The sequence below is a fragment of the Tasmannia lanceolata genome, unplaced genomic scaffold (assembly GCF_043159265.1).
Source record: "Tasmannia lanceolata isolate RefF3 unplaced genomic scaffold, GAP_Taslan_0.1 ptg000005l, whole genome shotgun sequence".
NCBI classification, from domain to species: domain Eukaryota; kingdom Viridiplantae; phylum Streptophyta; class Magnoliopsida; order Canellales; family Winteraceae; genus Tasmannia; species Tasmannia lanceolata.
The window spans coordinates 13,377,358-13,397,811 of NW_027518682.1; the positions used below are offsets into that span (position 1 = coordinate 13,377,358).

At 36.9% G+C, this 20,454-nt stretch overlaps 1 protein-coding gene and 1 long non-coding RNA gene across 2 annotated transcripts; one reads left to right on the forward strand and one right to left on the reverse strand.

Moving 5' to 3' along the window:
- Window positions 1-166: 166 nt before the first annotated feature.
- Window positions 167-13,571, reverse strand: LOC143877571 (proteinaceous RNase P 2-like). Its single transcript, XM_077379715.1, has 6 exons — window positions 12,344-13,571; window positions 8,774-8,875; window positions 8,453-8,625; window positions 7,145-7,265; window positions 2,575-2,643; window positions 167-722 (listed from the first exon to the last, which is right to left on the reverse strand). The coding sequence occupies exons 1-6, from the start codon at window positions 13,274-13,276 to the stop codon at window positions 426-428; spliced, it is 1,695 nt and encodes a 564-aa protein (XP_077235830.1). The 5' UTR covers window positions 13,277-13,571; the 3' UTR covers window positions 167-425.
- An 814-nt stretch (window positions 13,572-14,385) lies between these two features.
- LOC143877572 (uncharacterized) lies at window positions 14,386-19,236 on the forward strand. Its single transcript, XR_013250670.1, has 2 exons — window positions 14,386-14,525; window positions 16,348-19,236. It is a non-coding gene; the product is annotated as an uncharacterized LOC143877572 (long non-coding RNA).
- Window positions 19,237-20,454: the final 1,218 nt, after the last annotated feature.

Consider the following 20,454-nt stretch of genomic DNA (forward strand, 5'->3'; position numbering starts at 1 on the left):
ATTAGGTTTGTCAGAGCCAAAACCATCTAGCTTTATGCTTTGATTTGTTAAATTTCATTCTAAAATTATTCCAAACTACACCAAATCACAATTTGTTGACATACCTAATTGGATCTTAACCATAGATTGAGATTTCAAGGAAAAAGGAAAAACAAATCATCCTGTGTAAAACAGCAAAAGTTCACCGTTGCATTACATTGAAAGTGTTTATTTGGTATATGATTTAAATTAAACAAGCATTTTTGGATATTTAGTGAAATGCTGCTGCAATACAAAGGGCTTTATTACATACACTCAACCGGTTACAAGCTTCCTCATTCAAGAAACCACTAATTTTCAGCAGCGTTTGTATTTTTACGAGTAACATCTGATAAATAAAAAAGAGCCAAAGCCACCATAGATATCTCCACAGCTCGTGACCAAAGTTAATGAGGGGGGAAATTGGAAGGAGAGGGAGATCGGTCTTTCCTTTTGCCATTTACAGCTAGGGTTCCATTAACAGGAAGTTGGGATGGCACTGAGAAGCTCCTGAAACCACATTCGGATGTAACAGTGAAAGAGCTAGCTGATGTTTGATCAGAAAAGGCCTTTCGATCAATTTCGTGAGAATCTAAGCCAACCGAAATTTCTTTGGGATTTTCACATGACTTCTGTCGGTTGATGCAAAGCCAAGTTCCGCATTCCACATCCAAAGGAACATGCCATGACCCCTTCTCTGATTCCTGAAGCGCAGAAGAGGATGACATCAGGATTCCTCATACATATATAGATGAGTACATATACTGCTACAAAAGTGTGAATCTCATCTCATTTTCAAGAACAATACTTAAATATCAAAATTTTAAGGGCTTTCACTTGACTAAAATTATCTTTAGTTCAAATTGATCACCACATCCATGTGCCGCATATCTGCATCTCCTCTCCTCAATAGCTCATCTATCAATTCAAGGAATCATACTAAGAAAAAAAATTGTATTTCTCCCATTCCATTTTATTTGGTTCCTCCTCTTCTTTACAGCTATTCTTTACAGCTATTCTACCCTACTAATATACATTTTCCGCTCATTTAAAGTCTAGAAATCTCAAACAGTAACTTCAAGGATTCTGGTGAAACTTTTCACAATGGTATATCTACATATATCAAATATTTTAGTCGTCTCGTTTTAAATTACACAATAAATACAAAAAAAAAAAATCTTCTCTTTTAGATATCTCACAACAAAAATGACACCCACCATAAGGTGAAAAACATTAAAAGGAGTGAGCTAAGGATGGAGCGTATAAACATGTACAAAAATTGGAGCTTCCAAAGATCAGTAAAACCTATGCAAGGAGAGCTAATGTCAGGGCTGTTCGTGACCTAAAAATGGACCAGAAACAAGAGCAAAAGAAGAGAGGAAATGGGGCTGTTTATGAGACAAATTCTGATGCAGATGGGCCCTATTTAAATGAGTATTAGACGGTTTTATGTCATAAGATATAATAGGTATTTTCATTAAATTTCACTTGAGTCACCTAAGTGAATTAGAATAAAAGATGGCTCACACCACTATTCACATTATTGTTCATGATGCCATTCACACGACTGTTCATGACACTATTCACAGTTTGTAGGGAGCTTTGAACTAGGATATTTTTGTCAAAAGTTTAGAGTTTTTAGTTTAGGATTTAAGAGCTTTCTAGGTTCTTGTCTCTAAATATACGTAGTTGACTTTCGTTTTTGGGGTAATTTTGCATCTTTTGGAATAAAAGAATTTAGGTCTAGTTTCTGCGAGAACTGAAATTTCAGCAGGTTTTTGCTATCTGTTCGTGGGTTTCTTTCTTTGAGAAAACCTTCCATCTTTCAAGAGCCTTTGCTACAAATCTCTACAATATTCTCTAGAGCATTGGTCCAAAGTTGTAATCAACCTACCTCTGATCCATTGAGTTTCAATCATAATTTTCTGAATTAATATTAAAGTAAACGTGAGTTGTTGTACTCTTTTGGTATAATTTATTTTAAGAACCATATTTAAATCTATTGTTAGAAGTTTGGATCCAACAGCTACTCATCGACTTTTGAACATTATTCTTGATAAATGTTAGATCATAATATGATATCAGGGTAGTCAATCGTAAATTTGTTCTACATTATATGTTACCAGAGCATCAATCATAGATTTGTTCCACCTTAGCAAATAAAATTAATTTAAGTAAATATCGTATTCACAAATGGGGCATTAAAGCCTCTTTGGAAGCATATAACCATAATCATTTATAAAGCTATTATAACTATCATTTGCAAATAATCATAGTTAACTTCAAAAGCATTTGCATATAAGATTATATCTGCAACTAAATTTTAGACTTATCCAACGAGGCCCTTGAACACTTATACTTTCATATTAATTGTAGGTTCTAAAAGTCACTTTGAAATTATATACCAACTACTATAAATTTACAACTTCAAAATAAATATTTAGAGGCCTCACATATCCCATCAGAAAAGTGAGTAATAAAGTGGGGAGTGTCATTGTCAAAACAATGGAGTTCGAATATCATTTCCCGTGAAAGAGACCAAGATAACATTCTTACTTGGATGACTGTAGAAAAAGACGGTGGCATTTGTAGTCTCAATGCACATTTCACAAAAGTAAACCGAACCTACAAAACAATGTAAAAGTTGATTAATGAATTCACAATCCACCCTGTGAGAAAGAAATAGTGAGGAACTTTGGTCGCGATACAAAATAAGAGGTAACAATATGTATGATGTCTATGTTGGACAGTTAATTCTTTTACATAAAGATTTGAAATGCATGTCTACATTTAATGAAGAAAATTGATTTTTGCATTACCTTATTTCTATACCAGCACCCTTTTTCATTTTAAACTTCTAGTATTTGCTTAGGAACAATGATAAGGTTGTGATTTGGGCATTTAGTGGGCCAATAGGGGTGGCAGACTCTAATGAGGCAGAAGTTCGTGCCATACACCAAGGAATTAAATTGCTACAAAATCAAGACATTAAGGTGGGGATAGAAGGGGATTCTCTCTAACGTCATTAGGCGGCTTAGAGACTCGCGTATCGCCCCTTGGAGATTTGCAGCTTTTTTTTATGAGATTCAAGATAGAATCGGATCCTCCTCGATTTCCTTTAATCATATAAGGCGGTTAGCAAATGGAGAGGCCGACAAACTTGCTAGAGAGGGTGTACATAGGGAGAGAGTGGACATCTTCGATTTCCTTCCTCCCTAGCCGCTTTTTGTTATGTTCTGTTATTTTCAGGTTCATATGCTCTCCTTCTCGTTGTAATTTCAGGGACCTCCTCGGTCTCCGTTTGGGTTTAATGAATTTGCTCTTACCATTCAAAAAAAAAAAAAAAATTCTAGTATTAGCTGTTTCAAGTCCCAAGAAGCCCTTAACAGCCAATGGGAGAAGTTCTGATGTAGGATAGCCAACGAAGACCAAAAAACTTACTAGAATAACAAGATATGCAATTATAGATCTAGCACAATCAATTGGAATAATGAAAAGAACAGAAATACAAGATAATGCAGTCTCGTCACTTTAATCCAAAGTAGAGAGGGTTCCCACCACTGTCGAGGGTATTCTTGGAGTCTCACCACTAAAACCCAAGTAAGAGGGTCCACAACAAGTGTAGAGGGTATTTCTTGGAGTTTCACCACCAAAACATAAAGTGCCCCACTTTTCCAAAAGAAAATCAGAACTCACAAAAACAGGAGAGATATCTTCATTCATATCATCATACCACTAGATGGCCCTAGCCAACTTATAATTCAATCCTACCTAAGTGAAAAATAATTCAAACTAACTAACATTCCTAATTAAAACAAACTAACTAATAGCGTAACTTATCCCACTACCAAATAGATCACTTCTAAAAGACTACCACTACCCATGTGGGTACCATATGGATTGGGCCCACTTATTCTTGCATGCTTCTGGGACTGGACTTAGCCAATTGCAGGCATTAATTTAGGCCTGCGTTTATAAACCCTTAGAGTGCATTTGGATTGCCGGAATCAGGAATTGGAATCGGGATCTAATACCAATCTACGTAATTCTGAGTTCTGACGTTTGGTTCAAAAAAAAAAAAGAACGGGATCGAGTGGGTGGAATTGGCATCGGGCCAGAATTAGACGGAGTGAATGCCGGAATCTGTTTTCCGCCCCAAGAGGTGGTATTCTGATTCCGCCTCGGTTGGAATGGAAATTTTACTAGATTTTTTTTAATTAAAAAAAATTTATTTTTTTCCTATTCCATTTAATCCTTTAAGGGAAAATCGGAATATCATGTCAATGATTCCAGCAATCCAAATAAAGCCTTAAGGCTTTCGGTCCTCCATCACCTCTCTCAGGCTTTCAAGAGCTCGGCTCCAACAATTGATAAGCTTGATATTTATATAAGTCCGGGTCAAATCGCTAATTGACACACAACTTCCCTCATCATGTTGGCTGTCCAACATTCTCTTGGCATAGGAATTTTCACTTCATGTAGACATAGTGGTCAACCTCAGCTTTGATACCAAATTGATGGGATAGCTAACAAAGAACTTACTAGAATCACAGAAAATGCAGTTGTAGATCTAACATAATCAATTGGAGTAAGAAAAAGAAGAAAAATAAAAGATAACACGAAGTCTCAACACATTCAAGCCCAACTAGCGAGGCCACTCACCAGTCTATGGGGGTGTTATTGATGGAGTCTCACCACCAAAAAGAAAAGTATTGCACTTTTCCAAAGGAAGATCAGAACTCACAAAAACAGGAGTTATCTTCATTCAAAACATCATCTCTCTCAATGGCCCTATCTATCTATCTATCTATATATATATATATATATATATGAACTAGAAAAATCAGCTCCATTGGATCATCCTAACCCCTCCAAAAGTGGGGGCAAAAATGGATAGACACGTTTTGTCCACAAATCTGCCCATTTTTGCCCCAACTTTTGGAGGGGTTAGGATGATCCAATGGAGCTGATTTTTTGTACACACCCTATCTATGATGGGGGCCTTTCAAATGAATGCTTCGGATCATCCTAACAATGTGGGCCCCTTATGTTTTGTGAGAGCCACCTCATATAAGCTTATATGAGGGCACCCTTAGGAACTCTATTCTCATAAATATATATATTTCTATATATATATATATATATATATGAGGAAAATGATTGTGAGCTTGAAGCTCATATAGCTTATATGAGCTTGAGGGCCCAAACACATGGGTCCCACATTTTTTGTGATGATCCAAACCATTCATTTGCAAGGCCCCATCATAGATAGGGTGTGTGCCAAGAATCAGATCCATTGGATAATCCTAACCCTTCCAAAAGCGGAGGGAAAAAATGGGCAGATTTGTGGCAAACGGTGTCTGTCCATTTTGCCCTCCACATTTGGATGGGTTAGGATGATCCTATGAAGCTGATTTTTTGTACACATCCTATCTATGTAAGTGGGCCAATAGGGGTGGCAGATTTGTGGCAACGGTGTCTGTCCATTCAAGCTCACAATCATTTTCCTCTCTCTCTCTCTCTCTCTCTCTCTCTCTCTCTCTCTCTCTCTCTCTATATATATATATATATATATATATATATAAAGTTCTCCATGTCGACTTGCTAAAAGACTCCTAACTAAACTTAGTAACTTCTAATTCAATCCTACTAACAGTCCTAATTAAAATAAACCTACTAATAGCGCACAACTTATCTCACTACCCAAACAGATAACTTCTAAAAGACTACCATAACTTTGAATGGGCCCCACATGGATTGGGCCCCACTTGCAGGCATGTCAGTTAAGCCCTGCATTTATAAATCCTAAAGGTTTTCAACACTCAATCAGGTTCAATGTAGAGTGCAATGAATATCAAAACAAGGGGGGTGCAATATCTGCTCCTTGAATGAAGTAAAACAAAATTAATTTTTTTTATGACTGCAGTATAAGGACACCCAAGTACAAGATTGAAAAATGATACTCTTGGTAGAATCATGGCTGCATTAGCCGGTGGCAGGAGAACGAGCAGATTGAGGAGTGGGAGCAAGCAGCGCCTTGAGCAGAAGATCCCTACAAGTAAAATATAGAATTGTTCTAGATTTTATTTGTAGGGATTGTGTTCTCCAACTCACAAAAGAGTAAAAGACCCCTGGTAGTGCATGATGATATGCACAGTTATTCACTACAGAATAACAGAGATTAAAGCTCTCCCCTTCTTGCGGTCCTCTTTTTTTTTCCTTTCTCCTCAAGATTAGTTGTTCAAGCAATGTACTGAACAACCGTATGACCAATTTCTGAAAAGAAAGATTGATTTTTGATAACTATAATGAGGCTATTTACGTATTGAATGATCTGTATTTACATCTGTCTAACATGTGAAGCTGACCACCTTTTATCAGCCTTTTAGGAGGATTCATGTCAGTTCAGCCATCACAAATTGCCTATATAAACTGCCGGAGAAAAAAAATAAAGTATAAAATATCGTGAAAATGATATCGAGGAGCTGCATAACAGTTTTTTTTTTTTTTTTTTGTCTCTGACAATGCCCATGTATTGTTCTCATGGTAATATAAAATGAAGCAGATAATGAGGAAAAAATTAGGTTACGGCCAAAACTTTTCAAACCAACTCAAGATTCATCTGATTCAACTCATTTCTTTCCAACTAATCCATGTATTATTCTCATGAAAATATAAAACGAAAAGGATAACGACAAACAGGTGAGGTTACAAATTACAGCAAAGGTCTGCAAAACTAGTTGGTAAACTCAAACTTAGCTGACTCAACTCATTTTCACTGGACCAAATCCAAATTTGGTTTTCAACAAAAAAAATGGTGGAGTTGATGATCAAGTTGACAGGTTTTATCTATATTAAAAAAATGGAGATTTTTTTTCTGATTTGACCAAGCCAAACACAGAAAGGACTGATTTCTGAGTTTATAACAACTTTTAAAAACATTGGTTATAAAACAAACAATCTCATACAAAATTCATCCATAGAGTTTGCCTATTAATCACAGGTGAAGCATTGGATTAAATAAAGCTGAATGTAACTATAATTGCTAAATGCAACTATAAAATGAATTCCTTATGGCAAATTGTAATCACATATCAAGATAGGGTTGTTACATAGTAGAACATACTTGGTGTCGCTCCTTCCATTTGAGAAAAAAGTTTCTGCCTAGGAGTTCAAAAATGTGATCTCTCATCTCATCATTCGTCACAAGCAAACACTTCAACTTGACTGCTGCATAGAGCCAATACCTGAATCATAAACAACTATCATTACATTCACGAAATTTGGTCAGAATGGGAGGGAAGAAAAGTAGGAAATATTGGAGATAGAAGACAGCTCCATGTGATAATCCGAAAAGCATGTCGGCAACAGAAAGAAAAAAATTGCTAAATGCAAGGGCATCAAAAGCAATTGGAGCAGAGGACAAGAGTGTATAACAGTCTACCCACATTTGCACCCGGCAAAAGTTTTAGGACACTTATGCACAAGATAACCACCATGTCATTCCAACCACAAATGTTGCATGTCTTGTAGGTAATGTGGTGGTTAACAGAAGCAAAGCAAAATGCAATTCGCAGGGTGTGAAATTGACTATATTTTTCATTATATATGTATGCATATATTAGGAAGAGAGAGTGTGTGTGGTAGAGATGGACAGATATTGGAATTATTGATCAAAGAATAAAAAGAAGAAATTGTATAATTGAGCTCATTTATGATGATTTATGAGTCTATGACATTGAATCTGTAGATTTGTTGAATAGGAGTTTGTTTATGCAGCATTTCCAACAATTTGAGCCAAATAATATAACCCAAATGATCCTGTGCGGTAACTGGTTAGGGAGATGATGATTAAAAGTCCCCAATCTCAACCTCAACCAAAAAACCTTTTCTTGGATTAATTTACAGAGGTATCTGACCATTCAAAAATAAATAAAAATACAGAGGTATCTTTGTGGCATGAATATGAGTGCATACATATTTGATGTTATAAATTACCCTAAAGTAAAATTCTTCACAGTTCCTATAATTTCATACAGTTTTCTTCATAACAGCTGCTAAAACATCATCGCAGTCGGGGATTACAAAGTGAATCGCAAGCTGAAACATAAAGAGAACCAGAGTGTCATTACATCTTTCATTAGAGGTATGATTGTCATCATAACTTCCGTGCAGTTTGTTATTCCTTTTAGCAATATTCTAATTGGAGAAATGAGCTTGTCAATGAGACAACAAAACTAGTGGTTTGACAAGTCAATTTTCACACCATTTCAAACATCAACAGCTGTTAAAAAATCACACAGGAGCATTCACTGAATAGTGAAAAGGAAAGAGCATTAAAATATGTGAACTTTTTGAAACATTTCAGATGTTTAAACGCAATGACTTTCACTAAAAAAGACATCCTAAAAGGCATACATGCATAAATTCATACCAATCATCATTGGATCCATTTGGCGTTGTGTACAATGCTCCTCGAGCTTTCCACTCCTCAAGGAATTGTTGATTGGAAGGGACTTCCATGAGTGCTCGAACACGCTTGGTATGGAGTATCACAAGAGGCCATTTTTGGGTTCTCTTGTATAGCTCTTGGACAACAGAATTAAGCTGCTCTACCGAAATTTCACCATTATAGCATAAATATATGCAGTAATATGATATATCCATAAAAGAATACATGTCAAAAAGCCTTTTTAAAGCAACAAAAGGTCACATGCAAGTGGAGGAGAAAACCGCCAAAAGAAGATGTACAAACCTGAGAAAGGTTGAATCCCCCTTCTGCGAAGTTCTGTTGATAAAATCCAACATTCGCACCATCCACTGCAAATTCATACTCTGTATGATCATCCAGCCATTTCTAGACAAGAAGTTTCTAGGAAAATGTTAATCCAGGAAGAAGCATTGCAATATTGAGCTAGTTGGAACTTTTTTTGAATGGTAAATATAAAGAGCTAGTTGGAACTTACCTTTCTAGCATGAATAAAGCATCAAACAAAACTTGGGCCCTGTTTGTTTTGGATTTTGAGAACTGGTTGAGTCAAAAAATGATTATTGGACTCCAATTTACGCTTAATTTAGAGTCCAATAATCACTGTTGGACTCGAAATCGGTTCCAAAATCCAAAACAAACAGGGCCTTTAATGTTTCATAACCAAACACATACGAACGAATCCCTAAATGCGAACGAATCCCTAAAAAGGCTCAAGCAAGTCAACTCAACTTGGCTTGTTTTGACCACGAACATGGAAGAACTTTGAAGAAAACTCGACCAAATTCGAAAAGGTCAAAAAGGAAACTTATAAAACTGAAGCATAAGCAAGAATGAATTCCTTCTCTTATGATTGTTGCACGTATTGAGCTTACTCATCATTGTCACTGAACAAAACTTTCCACCCATGGAAGTACAAGAACGCCCCACATGTGCAAGCGGGAGTGTTGTCCTTCAATTGATACAAGTGAATCAAACATAATTTTCTTTGTGGATCTAGCATCCAAATCCCTGTGAGATTTCTCCTAATAAGGTAGATGTAACTAACCTCAAATCCTCCCAAAATCTATTATCCTCCTCCCTCACCCACCTTTAAGTTTACTTGAGTCAAGATGAACAAATTGACCGCCATGCTCCTTAGCACTAAGCCACTAACTACAGAAGGATTCCAACACTTCCAACAGCACATATCATACCATATTTATCCCGAATTATTTTGTTCCACAAGGCATCTATTTCTTCCCAAGCCTCCACAACCCAACAAAGCCAAGTTTCGCAATTGTATATTCCCAACAACAAGCCCTCGTTCTTGTCGGCATACATATCTCCTTCCAATCTATTAAGTATTTAAGCTTTTTGCCCTCCACCTTACCTTCCTATAGAAATCCCTTAAAAAATTTCCAGCTTGAAGCTACTCGGTCGTAGGGTTGGAGTAAGAGCCCCAAAGCCCACCAAATCTTTCCCCACTGCTCTCTTTCTTTTCATTCTTCTACGCTCCTCTCTTCCCATGCTGCTACCTTTTTTTCATCCCTCTCAACTATTGTCCCCAATGTGTCTTTGAAGGAATTCCAATTCCCAATGGAACCAAAGAATGTAATCAGGAGTTTTAGTTTTTGCTATGCAAATGTCTTGCATTCTTGCATTATCCAGCACTATGAAGGAATTCCAGTTCCCAATGCGAGTTTTAATTTTCACGTTTGCATTTTCTTGATATAGTGGCATTGATATATAAGCCACATTTTAGGGTTACGGGTTAAAATTGTTTTCTTTGTGATTTCTTGGCCAAGAAGAATGGGAGTTTTGTAAGCCTAAACCGAAATAGTGAAACTCTTCTTCCATGGACGTAGACATACTACCAAACAACGTAAATCTTTTGCTTTCTTGTTTTTTTTTTGAGATTGTGTTTGTCTCATCTTATCTTGATGTTTTGCAGCAATTCCAGTGTGATACTATTTGAGAAGGAACTTTAACCAAACTCATGGTGAGCAATCTCAATCTTTCATTTATCTTTGATAACACTTGCACAGAAGTTTCATATGCCTAATATTGCCTCAAACAATCTCAATATGGCACAATACTGTGTCAAACCTTCTCAATATGGTAAAGATGTTATTCATTTCACCCACCTTACAATTTCCAGAAATTATAATGCCCTTCGCGAATTGAAGACACCACATATTGAGGATGTTTATACTTCTGTTCCACTCTATATAAGAAAAAATCAATGCTTCAGCCACCATAATAACGAGAAAAGAGGCGAGTGAATCACCTCGTCTAATATGCATCAAGGCAGCAATGCCAATAGCTGGATACAATGCCAAGAACTAGAGTAAATTTTTAATGTCATGGTGGAAAGTCTTACTACCTAAATTTGGACATCCCATGGGAACATCTATGATGCAAACAAATTAAATATCGCATGGAAATTTTTCACAATTAGGCCCTGTTTGTTTAAGATTATTACAACCGAATGTATGGACCAAACCGATTACTGGACTCAAATTTAAATGTACTTTTGAGCCCAGTAATTTGTTTGGAGCTGACAATCGGTTGTCATAATCTTAAACGAACAGGGCCTTAGAAAATTCATAGCAAGTGAGTTTATTCATCAATACAAATATAATCAATCCGAGCAGGTTGTATATATTAGATCTATGGAAGAAAATCAAACAAGCTGAGTAGGAAATCAAACCACAAATATAGGTACCATAAGCAACAGATTTAAAAAATAAGTCTAAAATGCTCAGATCAATACTCAAATGGTGAATAGGGGAATGGTAAATTGGTAATAAGGTAACAAGATCGAGGACGATGGTGATGATAACAAAGGAGTTAGGGGAACAATTGGAGATAAGGATATAAAGAAGAAGATAGGAAAGGATAGAAAAATAGGGGGAGGAAAGGGAAAGAGGATTGAGGGAGCAAGGGAAATTTAAAAAAGGGATAGATAAGGGGAATAGGAGATAATGGGAGCGTACTTGAGATGGGTGTGTTGGGCCCCGTGCCTTGGCCGTTCACCAAGAAAAGGATGGTCAAGAGGAGAGAGAGAGAGAGAGAGGGGGGGGGGGGGGGGGCAGAAGACAGAAAGAGGAGAGGGGAGTTTCTTTTTCTTCCAAAAACTAGGTAAGGAAGAGGGGGTATGGGTTTCTCTAGGGAGTTAGGTTTGGGGTTTTTAAGTGGTGAGCCATGGGGAAGCCTAGGTGGGTTTAAGTGGGATTAGGGTCATAAGTGACAGGTCATGGGTAGAAAGGTGAGGGTAATGAGCCATAGTACGGATGTGAATCCCCCGCATTTAGGTCCAATCAAATACAAAATAAATAAATAAAATAAAGTGCCTAATTGAAATAAAACAAACATGGCGAACATAAATAAACTAATCCTAAGGCTAAATCACATCAACCTACAGATGAGGCACAAATTCCCATGTTTAAATGCCTCTTTTTAATTCGAAATCAAGATTTCCTAGCCTATTTGGTAGCAGGGTTAACCAGTAGTTGAAGATTTAGAATATTAAGTCCAGAACTCAATGACCAAAGTATCAAACAACGCTCATAGCATCGATGCCAGTAGTTAGAAACAAAAAACAAAGCAACATGACAGTCAATTTGAATGCCCTAAGCATATCGGCAAATTTTCTAATTAGATCTGGGCATTTGAATCTTGCTTAGGCTTTCAATGTGTACCACAACTAATTAGACAAGCGATTCAATCTCAATTTCAAAATCTAAAAAATTGGAAATTTAAATCTTTAGGAGTTAAAAAAATTCATAAGCAACTCAAAAGTGACAAACCAAAAAGCAATACCCTATACAAAACAAAGAGAGAGAAAAAGCTCACCTGAAAATCCTTGAAATTCGACTTGAGTTCCCTTTGCATCGCTAACGAAGCCACAGACTCAGCAAACTTTTGAGTTTCTAACCGATCAATATCAATGCAATCCAAATACTCGCCACAACAGCAACATCGCCCCTCCAAACTAACATTCGATCTACAAACTTCCCATTTCCCTTCCCCCAACCATCCTTGCCCATGCCAACCTCCCCCATTTTTCAAAACTGCATCTTTAATCCGACCCGCATCCCAATTCAAATTACCAACATCAGAACCCAATTTACTCAAAAACCAACCTTCAATGATCTCCGCAGTTGACTCCATAACGCATCTCACAGAGTTTCTCAGCTTCTGCAAATACAAATAAACTTTTTCTTCTCTTCCACATTCAGCACTGACCTTCAAAAGCGCAGCAATCTCTGGCTCCTCTAAATTAAACCCCATAAAAACCATGTGTTCCTCAACCTCATAAGCCTTTTCAGCATCATTCTTACGACAAAAAACAAACAATGCTGGACCATATGATCTCAATCTTGGAGAAATATTATACTTCCCCATGGTCTTAACCAATTCAAAAGCAAAATCCCCATCATCTTTAGCTGCGGCAAGCCTCGCCACAGCTGTGATAGTTGCCTCTGTCGGATTGATATTGCTACCCAACATTCTATCAAAGATTTTAAAACCATTTTCTAGAATTGAGTTTTTGGATGAGGGATCTAGGGTTTCAGAAAGGGAATTGGAGAAGAGGTAAAGGAGATTGTTGAAATGGTAGGAATTTAGGGTTAGGTTTTGAGAAACAGCTCTTTCGAATAGGGAAAGAGCCCCAATTAGGTCTTTGTTCTTGGAACAGGTGTCTAGGGCAAATCGGAACTCGGATTCGGGATTCAGGTTTTTCTTCTTCTTTTTCTTATTCTCACTGTTCTGGTTCGTGAGTCCCATGGCTAGATTTTTTTTCAGAAGGTGACGAATTTGAAACCCTAAAAATCTAGAAACCCTAATCTCTAAACCCTAGCTGGATTGTTTCTTCCTTGTCTGATCCATCTGGTTCGTGATCGGAAATGCGTAGATTTGAGATTTAGGAGTATGAACCCTAGATCCTAGCCGAATCTCGTCTACTTTGTGCTGTTCGTTTGGTCTGAGATCCCCCTTTAAACCCTAAACCATAATTTTCATGTCATGAATCTTTCTTCGCGTGGATTCGTAGGTTTAAGGGTAAAAACTCTAATTATCAGATGTAATCTACGGGCGATTTAAAGGGTAAATTCACCCCATTCTAGGATGAATTCACCCCGTATTTTTTCAAAAATGGACTCCACACTATAGGATGATCCAAACCGTTAATTTAATAGGCCAAAATGTAAATAGGTTGTGCCCCAAAAATCAATTCCATAGGATGATTCATCAAATGAGCAGTTTACTTATGGGGCACAACCTATTTACTTATGGGGGCCTATGCTTAGGGGTGGCAATGGTTCAGTTTCGGTTCGGTTTAACCCCCAAACCAAACCAAACCGAACCGAACCGAAATTTGAATCGGTTAAAACCAAACCAAAATTGAATTTTCGGTTCGGTTTCGGTTCTGTTCCGCCAATTTTGCCACCATTTACTCATAATAATTGCAAATATTCGGTTTCGGTTCGGTTTGATACCCAAACCGAATCAAACCGAAATTTGAATCGGTTTGGTTTAACCGAAACCGAATTTTCGGTTCAGTTTCGGCTCGGTTCCGGTTCGGTTCGGCCAATTTTGCCACCCCTACCTATGCCGCTTAATAGCTTCTTTCGGTGGGTCAGATGGAGCCATGGAGGTTCATTGGCACAAATGGAGAACTCGAATGAGATGCTTCACTCGCAAATGGGCGGTTTTGGATCATCCTATGTCGTGCGCTGTACAGTCCATTTTGAAAAATACAGGTGAATTTATCACTTCCAGTAAAATATTTAAATGCTCTTTTTTCACTTAGGACAGTCCCCTCTAGTGTGAAAAGGTAGTGACTGATAAATACACTAGAGGGGCTGTCCCAAGTAAAATGGGGGCAAATATATCACTTCCCTTTTATAAGTTTGCAAACATTAGCACTCGACTAAAAACGAAAAGAGAACCCTACAAATCTTATTCTCCCTGTTTATTTTCCTGGTCACCCATTCAACTACTGTCTATAAATCATGGGTTCGGGTCTCGCATTAGGGTACGTTTGCTTCTTTCCTTAGGATTTATTTTTATTTTTTTCTGTTCTTTCTTTTTTCGCTCTTTATTGACTTATGTATCAAAGGGAATTTTAGGTATGGATGAAAACCCCACTTGTTTCTTGCTCCCTCATGGTAGATTTTTCCTATGGATTCGTTTTATTTTCTGGGATTTGACTAATTATTTACGAGGGTTGTTTGAAAAAATCCTGAAAAAAAAAAACCCACTTATCTTTTTGTGGGGTTTTGAAATCCTGATAAGTCCAATGAGAAGATGAAATAGAAGAACAAGGTTACCTGAAAAACCCCATGTTTATAGATTTATTTTCTGCTTATGGGTTCTGGGTATCTTTGAGACTTGAAAAATGCTGTAAAGGTATTGATGGGCACAATGAGAAGATGAAATGGAACTTCCTACTGAAATTACTGAGGATAGATTCTCATAGTGATAAAAAATGGAAAAAAGTAGTGCTTTGCTCCCCATCCAAACTCTTCTACCAGTATTCTTAATAGGATCAGTAGTTCTTTGCTCAGTCCTAAGCGAAATCTTATGGATCAATTCCTGTTTTTGAAGTGGTAGCCATAAAATCCCCAATCAGTTCTGAAATGCTAGTCTTACAAACTCAATCCCCGCTATTCGCCTGAAATATTGTGAGGTTAAGGCTTTAATATCTTGTCCCCCATGACTTGGAAAATTCCTTTATATGGTGCATGGCTATACATGCATGCCAAGCTAGTTTAGTGGCCATACCCCCCCCCCCCCCCCTCACACACACACACACACAATGACCAATGCAGACAAGTGTAAATTAATCCGGCCCCCCCAACTGTAAATTCCTGGCTCCGCCCCTGCCCAAGAGCTAAGTAAACTTCAACCTTGACATCGTGATTGCCTCTAAAAATACCCTACTATCATTCATTGTCCCTTCCGCGTACACAAATGTGATATATTAAGTTTGGCCAATACGATATAAGTAGATCGTATTATTTCTGGACAATACGATATGTAATATAGTTTCATGGTTCTAATCCTTATCCATTGCATGTTGTCGTAGGTCATCTATGTAATATATTATCAGGTAAAGTCCTTGTCCATTACACCATAGTTTGTATAGTCTTAACTCTCAAGTCCTTCATGTTTTTGGTTGAGCAATGCCTTATTTGTATTGAATATATAGTTCAATAGGTGTTGTTGCCACTACATGGGAACCCATGGGAACTAGAGTCAAAGCGTATACAACCAAGAATTTCAGCGGGGCAGAGAAGGAAATAGAAGGTAGACTATTCTGCCTCCCTAGGACTGTCTCTGTGGAAATAATAAGAGCTGAAGTTAAAACCTTTTTGTTTGATTTCCTAATTTGTACTGGAAGAGAATTGAACAAAGCAAGAGGTAACAGATGGACATTACACATGCTTCAAAGGAAAGTTCTTAAGCATAACAAAGCCACATGAAAAAATGAATAAAACCGACAATTTAATTTTCTGTCACAGTTACTAGTTTTCTTGTTTTATAGTCAAAACTTTCATTCTTATATATAGCGGTTTATCTTTATTTAATTCTTTCCAAGACTTTCATGTTTTATATATAGTAGTTTGTCTTTACTCTGTTTAAGCCTCTGTCATTGTTCAGAATCCTTGTGTTTTACATATGATAATTTGAATTTGATTCTATTCAATTCGTACTGTGGTGAAAGATTTACATACGACTCCTTTTTGTTGGTTGTTCTAAATTAGTTTCTTTTTGGTTAAAACCTTTCATATGTTGCCTGATCCAGTTCATCAATTCTAGTTTCTCATGCTGATATGTATATGTATGGTGTGTAGGACATGGTTTTAAATTTCGGCCGGTGGAGACAGAAACCAAAATTTGTCAAAATCCGGAATTTCGCGGTTTACCAAATGTCGGCCGAAATTTCGGAATTTCAGTCCGAAATTTCTAGAAAATGTATTTTTATTTTTATTTAAAAAAAAAAAAAAAAAAGGTTCCAAAATTTCAGCCGAAAGTTCGGAGTCCGAAATTTCGAAATGAATTAAATAATATTTTTTAATTATTACGGGATTTCGGTCCAGACCGAAATTGGGTCCGAAAACCGAAATTTAAAACCTTGGTATAGGAGGTAGTTATTGTAGGGATTTGCATTTTAGTTTTGTGGGTATGTGTTTTAGGATCATGGGTGTTAGTTTTTATTATGTGTCATGTTAGTGGTAAGTGGGTTGATGATGCGGCATTCTCATTGTACTTGTATTTAACTTTATGTATTTCATTGAAATGGAGAAGAAGTGAAATTTACAGCAAGCAAAGGAGACTTTGTTTTGGAGAGTCACGGTTCCTCTCGAATTGAGCCGCTAGGAGATCCGGTTGCCTCGAATCAACCATTTCCCCCTTCTTTTCCGTCTTTTTCATTCTTTATTTGCGTTACGGCTGATTAGGCACATAACACATGCTTTCCAAATTATTAATTTTAGCCAGATTTGTTCAGGCAACGAGTAGCTGCTGTTTTGCTTTATTTAAATTAATTTTCCCATCTTTAGCAATCTAGCATTCTCATCTTTAGTTCTAGATTTTTATTACTCTAATGGTTTCTAGTTTGTCTCATCTTAGAGTAGGTTTTCTTCTGAATTTCAGAAACTTCACTTCACTTAGAAGTTTCAGTTGGTTGTTTACTTAGTATCTTCTTTTTTTTAAATGGTAAATACAGTGATGTTCTTAGTGATTTTCTTAGCACTGTTATTAGAGATTGTTGTTACATAATAGTACCCATGTTGATTCTTCTTCCTATATTGCCAAATTATGCTACGCTGCACATATATTAACATCACACTTCAACAGTTTCTTTTTTGTTGCATTCTAAGATCTTATTTTTCACTTCACTATGGGACAAGTAGCATGAATCAGAATCTTTTTCCTGTAATATACATATGTCTACCAGACGGTCTGGGCTTCCTAGATGACTACTTCCTTGATGAGAGAAAATATGGTGTAGCTCAGAAGTATCGACCATTTCAAATGGACAGCGATTTTGCGAATTTCTTAAGAGCTAACCAGTGGATCGGTGTTATATAAATGACTGATTCAAAAAGTCAGCTTTTTCCAAGAAAATCTAAATCATTTATTTTTGTAATCCTTTATCATAGATATCCATTGGGATGGGACCGTGGTTCTAAATTTCATCTGAAATCTGAAATTTTTGGATTTCTTTGGGATTGAATCCGGAATTTCGGCCGAAATTTAGGAATTAATAAAACAATACTTTTTTTTATTACCAGATTTCGGACTAAGGCTTGTGGGTTGCCTAATTATTTTCTACAAGATCAATGGTTTGGATCCACCTATGCCTCAGCCATGATTCATTCAAATCCCTTATCAATCGGATCGGATTCAAAGTGTTCTACGGATCTTACTTCATGTGTCTCAGTCGTGTTCCATTTCAATTCCAACAGTCCATCGGCGTGTCCCAGTAGCTTCTACATACGTTGTACATAGTTAAAATTCTCAGGCGAGGGCGAGGGCTAACTGCAGTGCAGTGACTGGTGGTGACACAGTGGATTAGGGACTTAGAGTCAAATGGTTAGAGAAGGAAGAGAAGTGGCTGACTCGAGACTTGAGAGAGATGAATGACAAAATACTGAAAATAAAAAATGGATATATAAGGATTATTTTTACTAAAATATCCTTGAAATAATACCTAATGTTATAAAAATTGGAGGTTATTTTCATAAAATAATATAATAAAATCAGATTTAGGACTGTCCCATGGGCTTTTGATATTTGTCTGGATCCCATTGGTAATTTTTTTGGATCCCATGATGATCAGGATCCGAAATATGTCCATGGATCCTAGTAGTGTGCCTAGATCTTGTCTGTTTAAGTTTGGATTCAGTTCGGATTTGGATGGTCCATCAGACTTTCCGAGTCCATTGACCCCCCTATTTGTGGCACTTCCTTCTTTGGAAAACCTAGTGGCACTTCATATCTTCACTCCTGTGTTTTTGTAGAAACACACCCAAAAGAAAGTCACCATCATTTTCCAAATTTCAATGCTCAAACCCAACCATGACATGACGAACTCAACGTGAAACACAAAGAGGGCATATTTTGGTGATGCTTTATACCATAGAGGTGAGCCTTTTATTACATCCAAAGATTAGGTCAAGAAGATAATCAAATCAAAGATACCATTCCAGAAACATGTACGAGACCAAGTTGGCTACTATCCTCGGCTACATGCACCCCTCTTACAATTCAAAGATATCTTGTCTTGCCAATAAATCTGCTACGCTTCTCTTTGCTCATCAACAACAACAAGAACACATCACCATAAACACACGCCCATAGCAAGATCAAATGCCCTCCAAATTCTTAAGCACCACTAAACTCTGGAGACGGCGCCACTGTGCATCATTGCAAGAGTTTTGATAAAAGGCTGGAAACCATTCAAGAGGAAGGCGACTGGTGCAGTTTTAAGGATAAGACCCGCAGGTTTGGAGAATTCAGTTGCAGATTTTGCAAAGAGACGTCCTTTTGCAGTTGTTGGGTGGTTTTTTTTTTTTCTCACTGGAGACTTTTGCTGACAAAAGTTGTTTCTGTTATTGATTGTCTACTGTAACTTGTAAATATTTCTGATAATGACTGACTATTGTAATTACTATTAAAAATATTGTTAGAAATTAAAGCGCTGAACAGTTCACACCGGTGACCCATTAACAATCCGACATACAAATGTTTGTTTTCTGATTTTGTATGCTAACAATATGAAAATTTTGAAGAACTAGATTTACAAGAAAAAGAATTATAAAGTGCAAGACCGCTACAAATAAAACACACAAGGTATATGTGTTTCACCACATAGTGTGGCTACATCCACACGTAAGAAGACTTAAAAAAGTATTTTACTATGTGAAGAATATGAAAGATTACAGTAAGTTCTCATTGGATTACAGTAGATACGAACTCAACTCGGAATGCTCTATGTTTGAAACAAGTGTACCAACTACTCTGTGCCATGGTCTCGTTGCACAACAATTGCTTTTCTCACAAAGAAAAGCTGTCAGCGAGGGTCAGTCTCTTCTTGTTGGCCATGCTATCTCATCTTAACTCCTCTACAGATCAAAAAATCACATACTTCTTTTGGTATCCTCTTCAGTTTACCTTCTCAAGAGAGAGAGAGCCAAAAATCCCCAATGTTTTTGGTATCCTCTTCAGTTTACCTTCTCTAGTGAGAGCCAAAAATCCCCGTACATTTTTGGCATCCGCCTCTAAAGAGACATCACAAAATGTATTTGGCTTGTTGAAGGTTATCTTTTCAAAAAATAAGAGTTCCAATAGTTTTACCATTCTAAAAAAAAAAAAAAGGTTCCAGTAGTCTTGTAAGAATTGTCATTCCCTATCAAAACCGACCCAGTATTAATAACCAATATCTATGTGGGCACATGTGAAAAAAAAAAGACACCTTGCATCGAGAATCTATGTGTCATGATAATGATTAATACCTGAAGAGATGGTGAGCATCTTGCCACAGTCTTCATTTAAGCTTTCTTCTGCCACAATTTCCTAGTACGAAGGTTCCATTATTGTTTTCCTGGCCTTATTTATGTTTATGTATTCTTTATTTCTTTCTTTCTTTTGAAAATGTATGTATTCTTTCTTTATATGTCTTTTTTTTGTGGCGGTAGAAACACTTTATCTTGCCTTTTCTTGTCTAATATTTTGATCTAGCCCTACCCTGATTTCTTTCTTTCTCCCTAGCAATAGCAATTGAGCATGTTGCTTGTTCTCACCATTGAGCCTCTTATTCATCTCATTAGAAAGAAGAGCAGCAGTGACCTCTTACAGTTCTATAGTATCGTTACCATAAACTAGAGTTGTGATAAGATATTCATATGATGGAGGTAAAGATGTCAACAAAAATCGAGGCATTGTCTATGATCAGT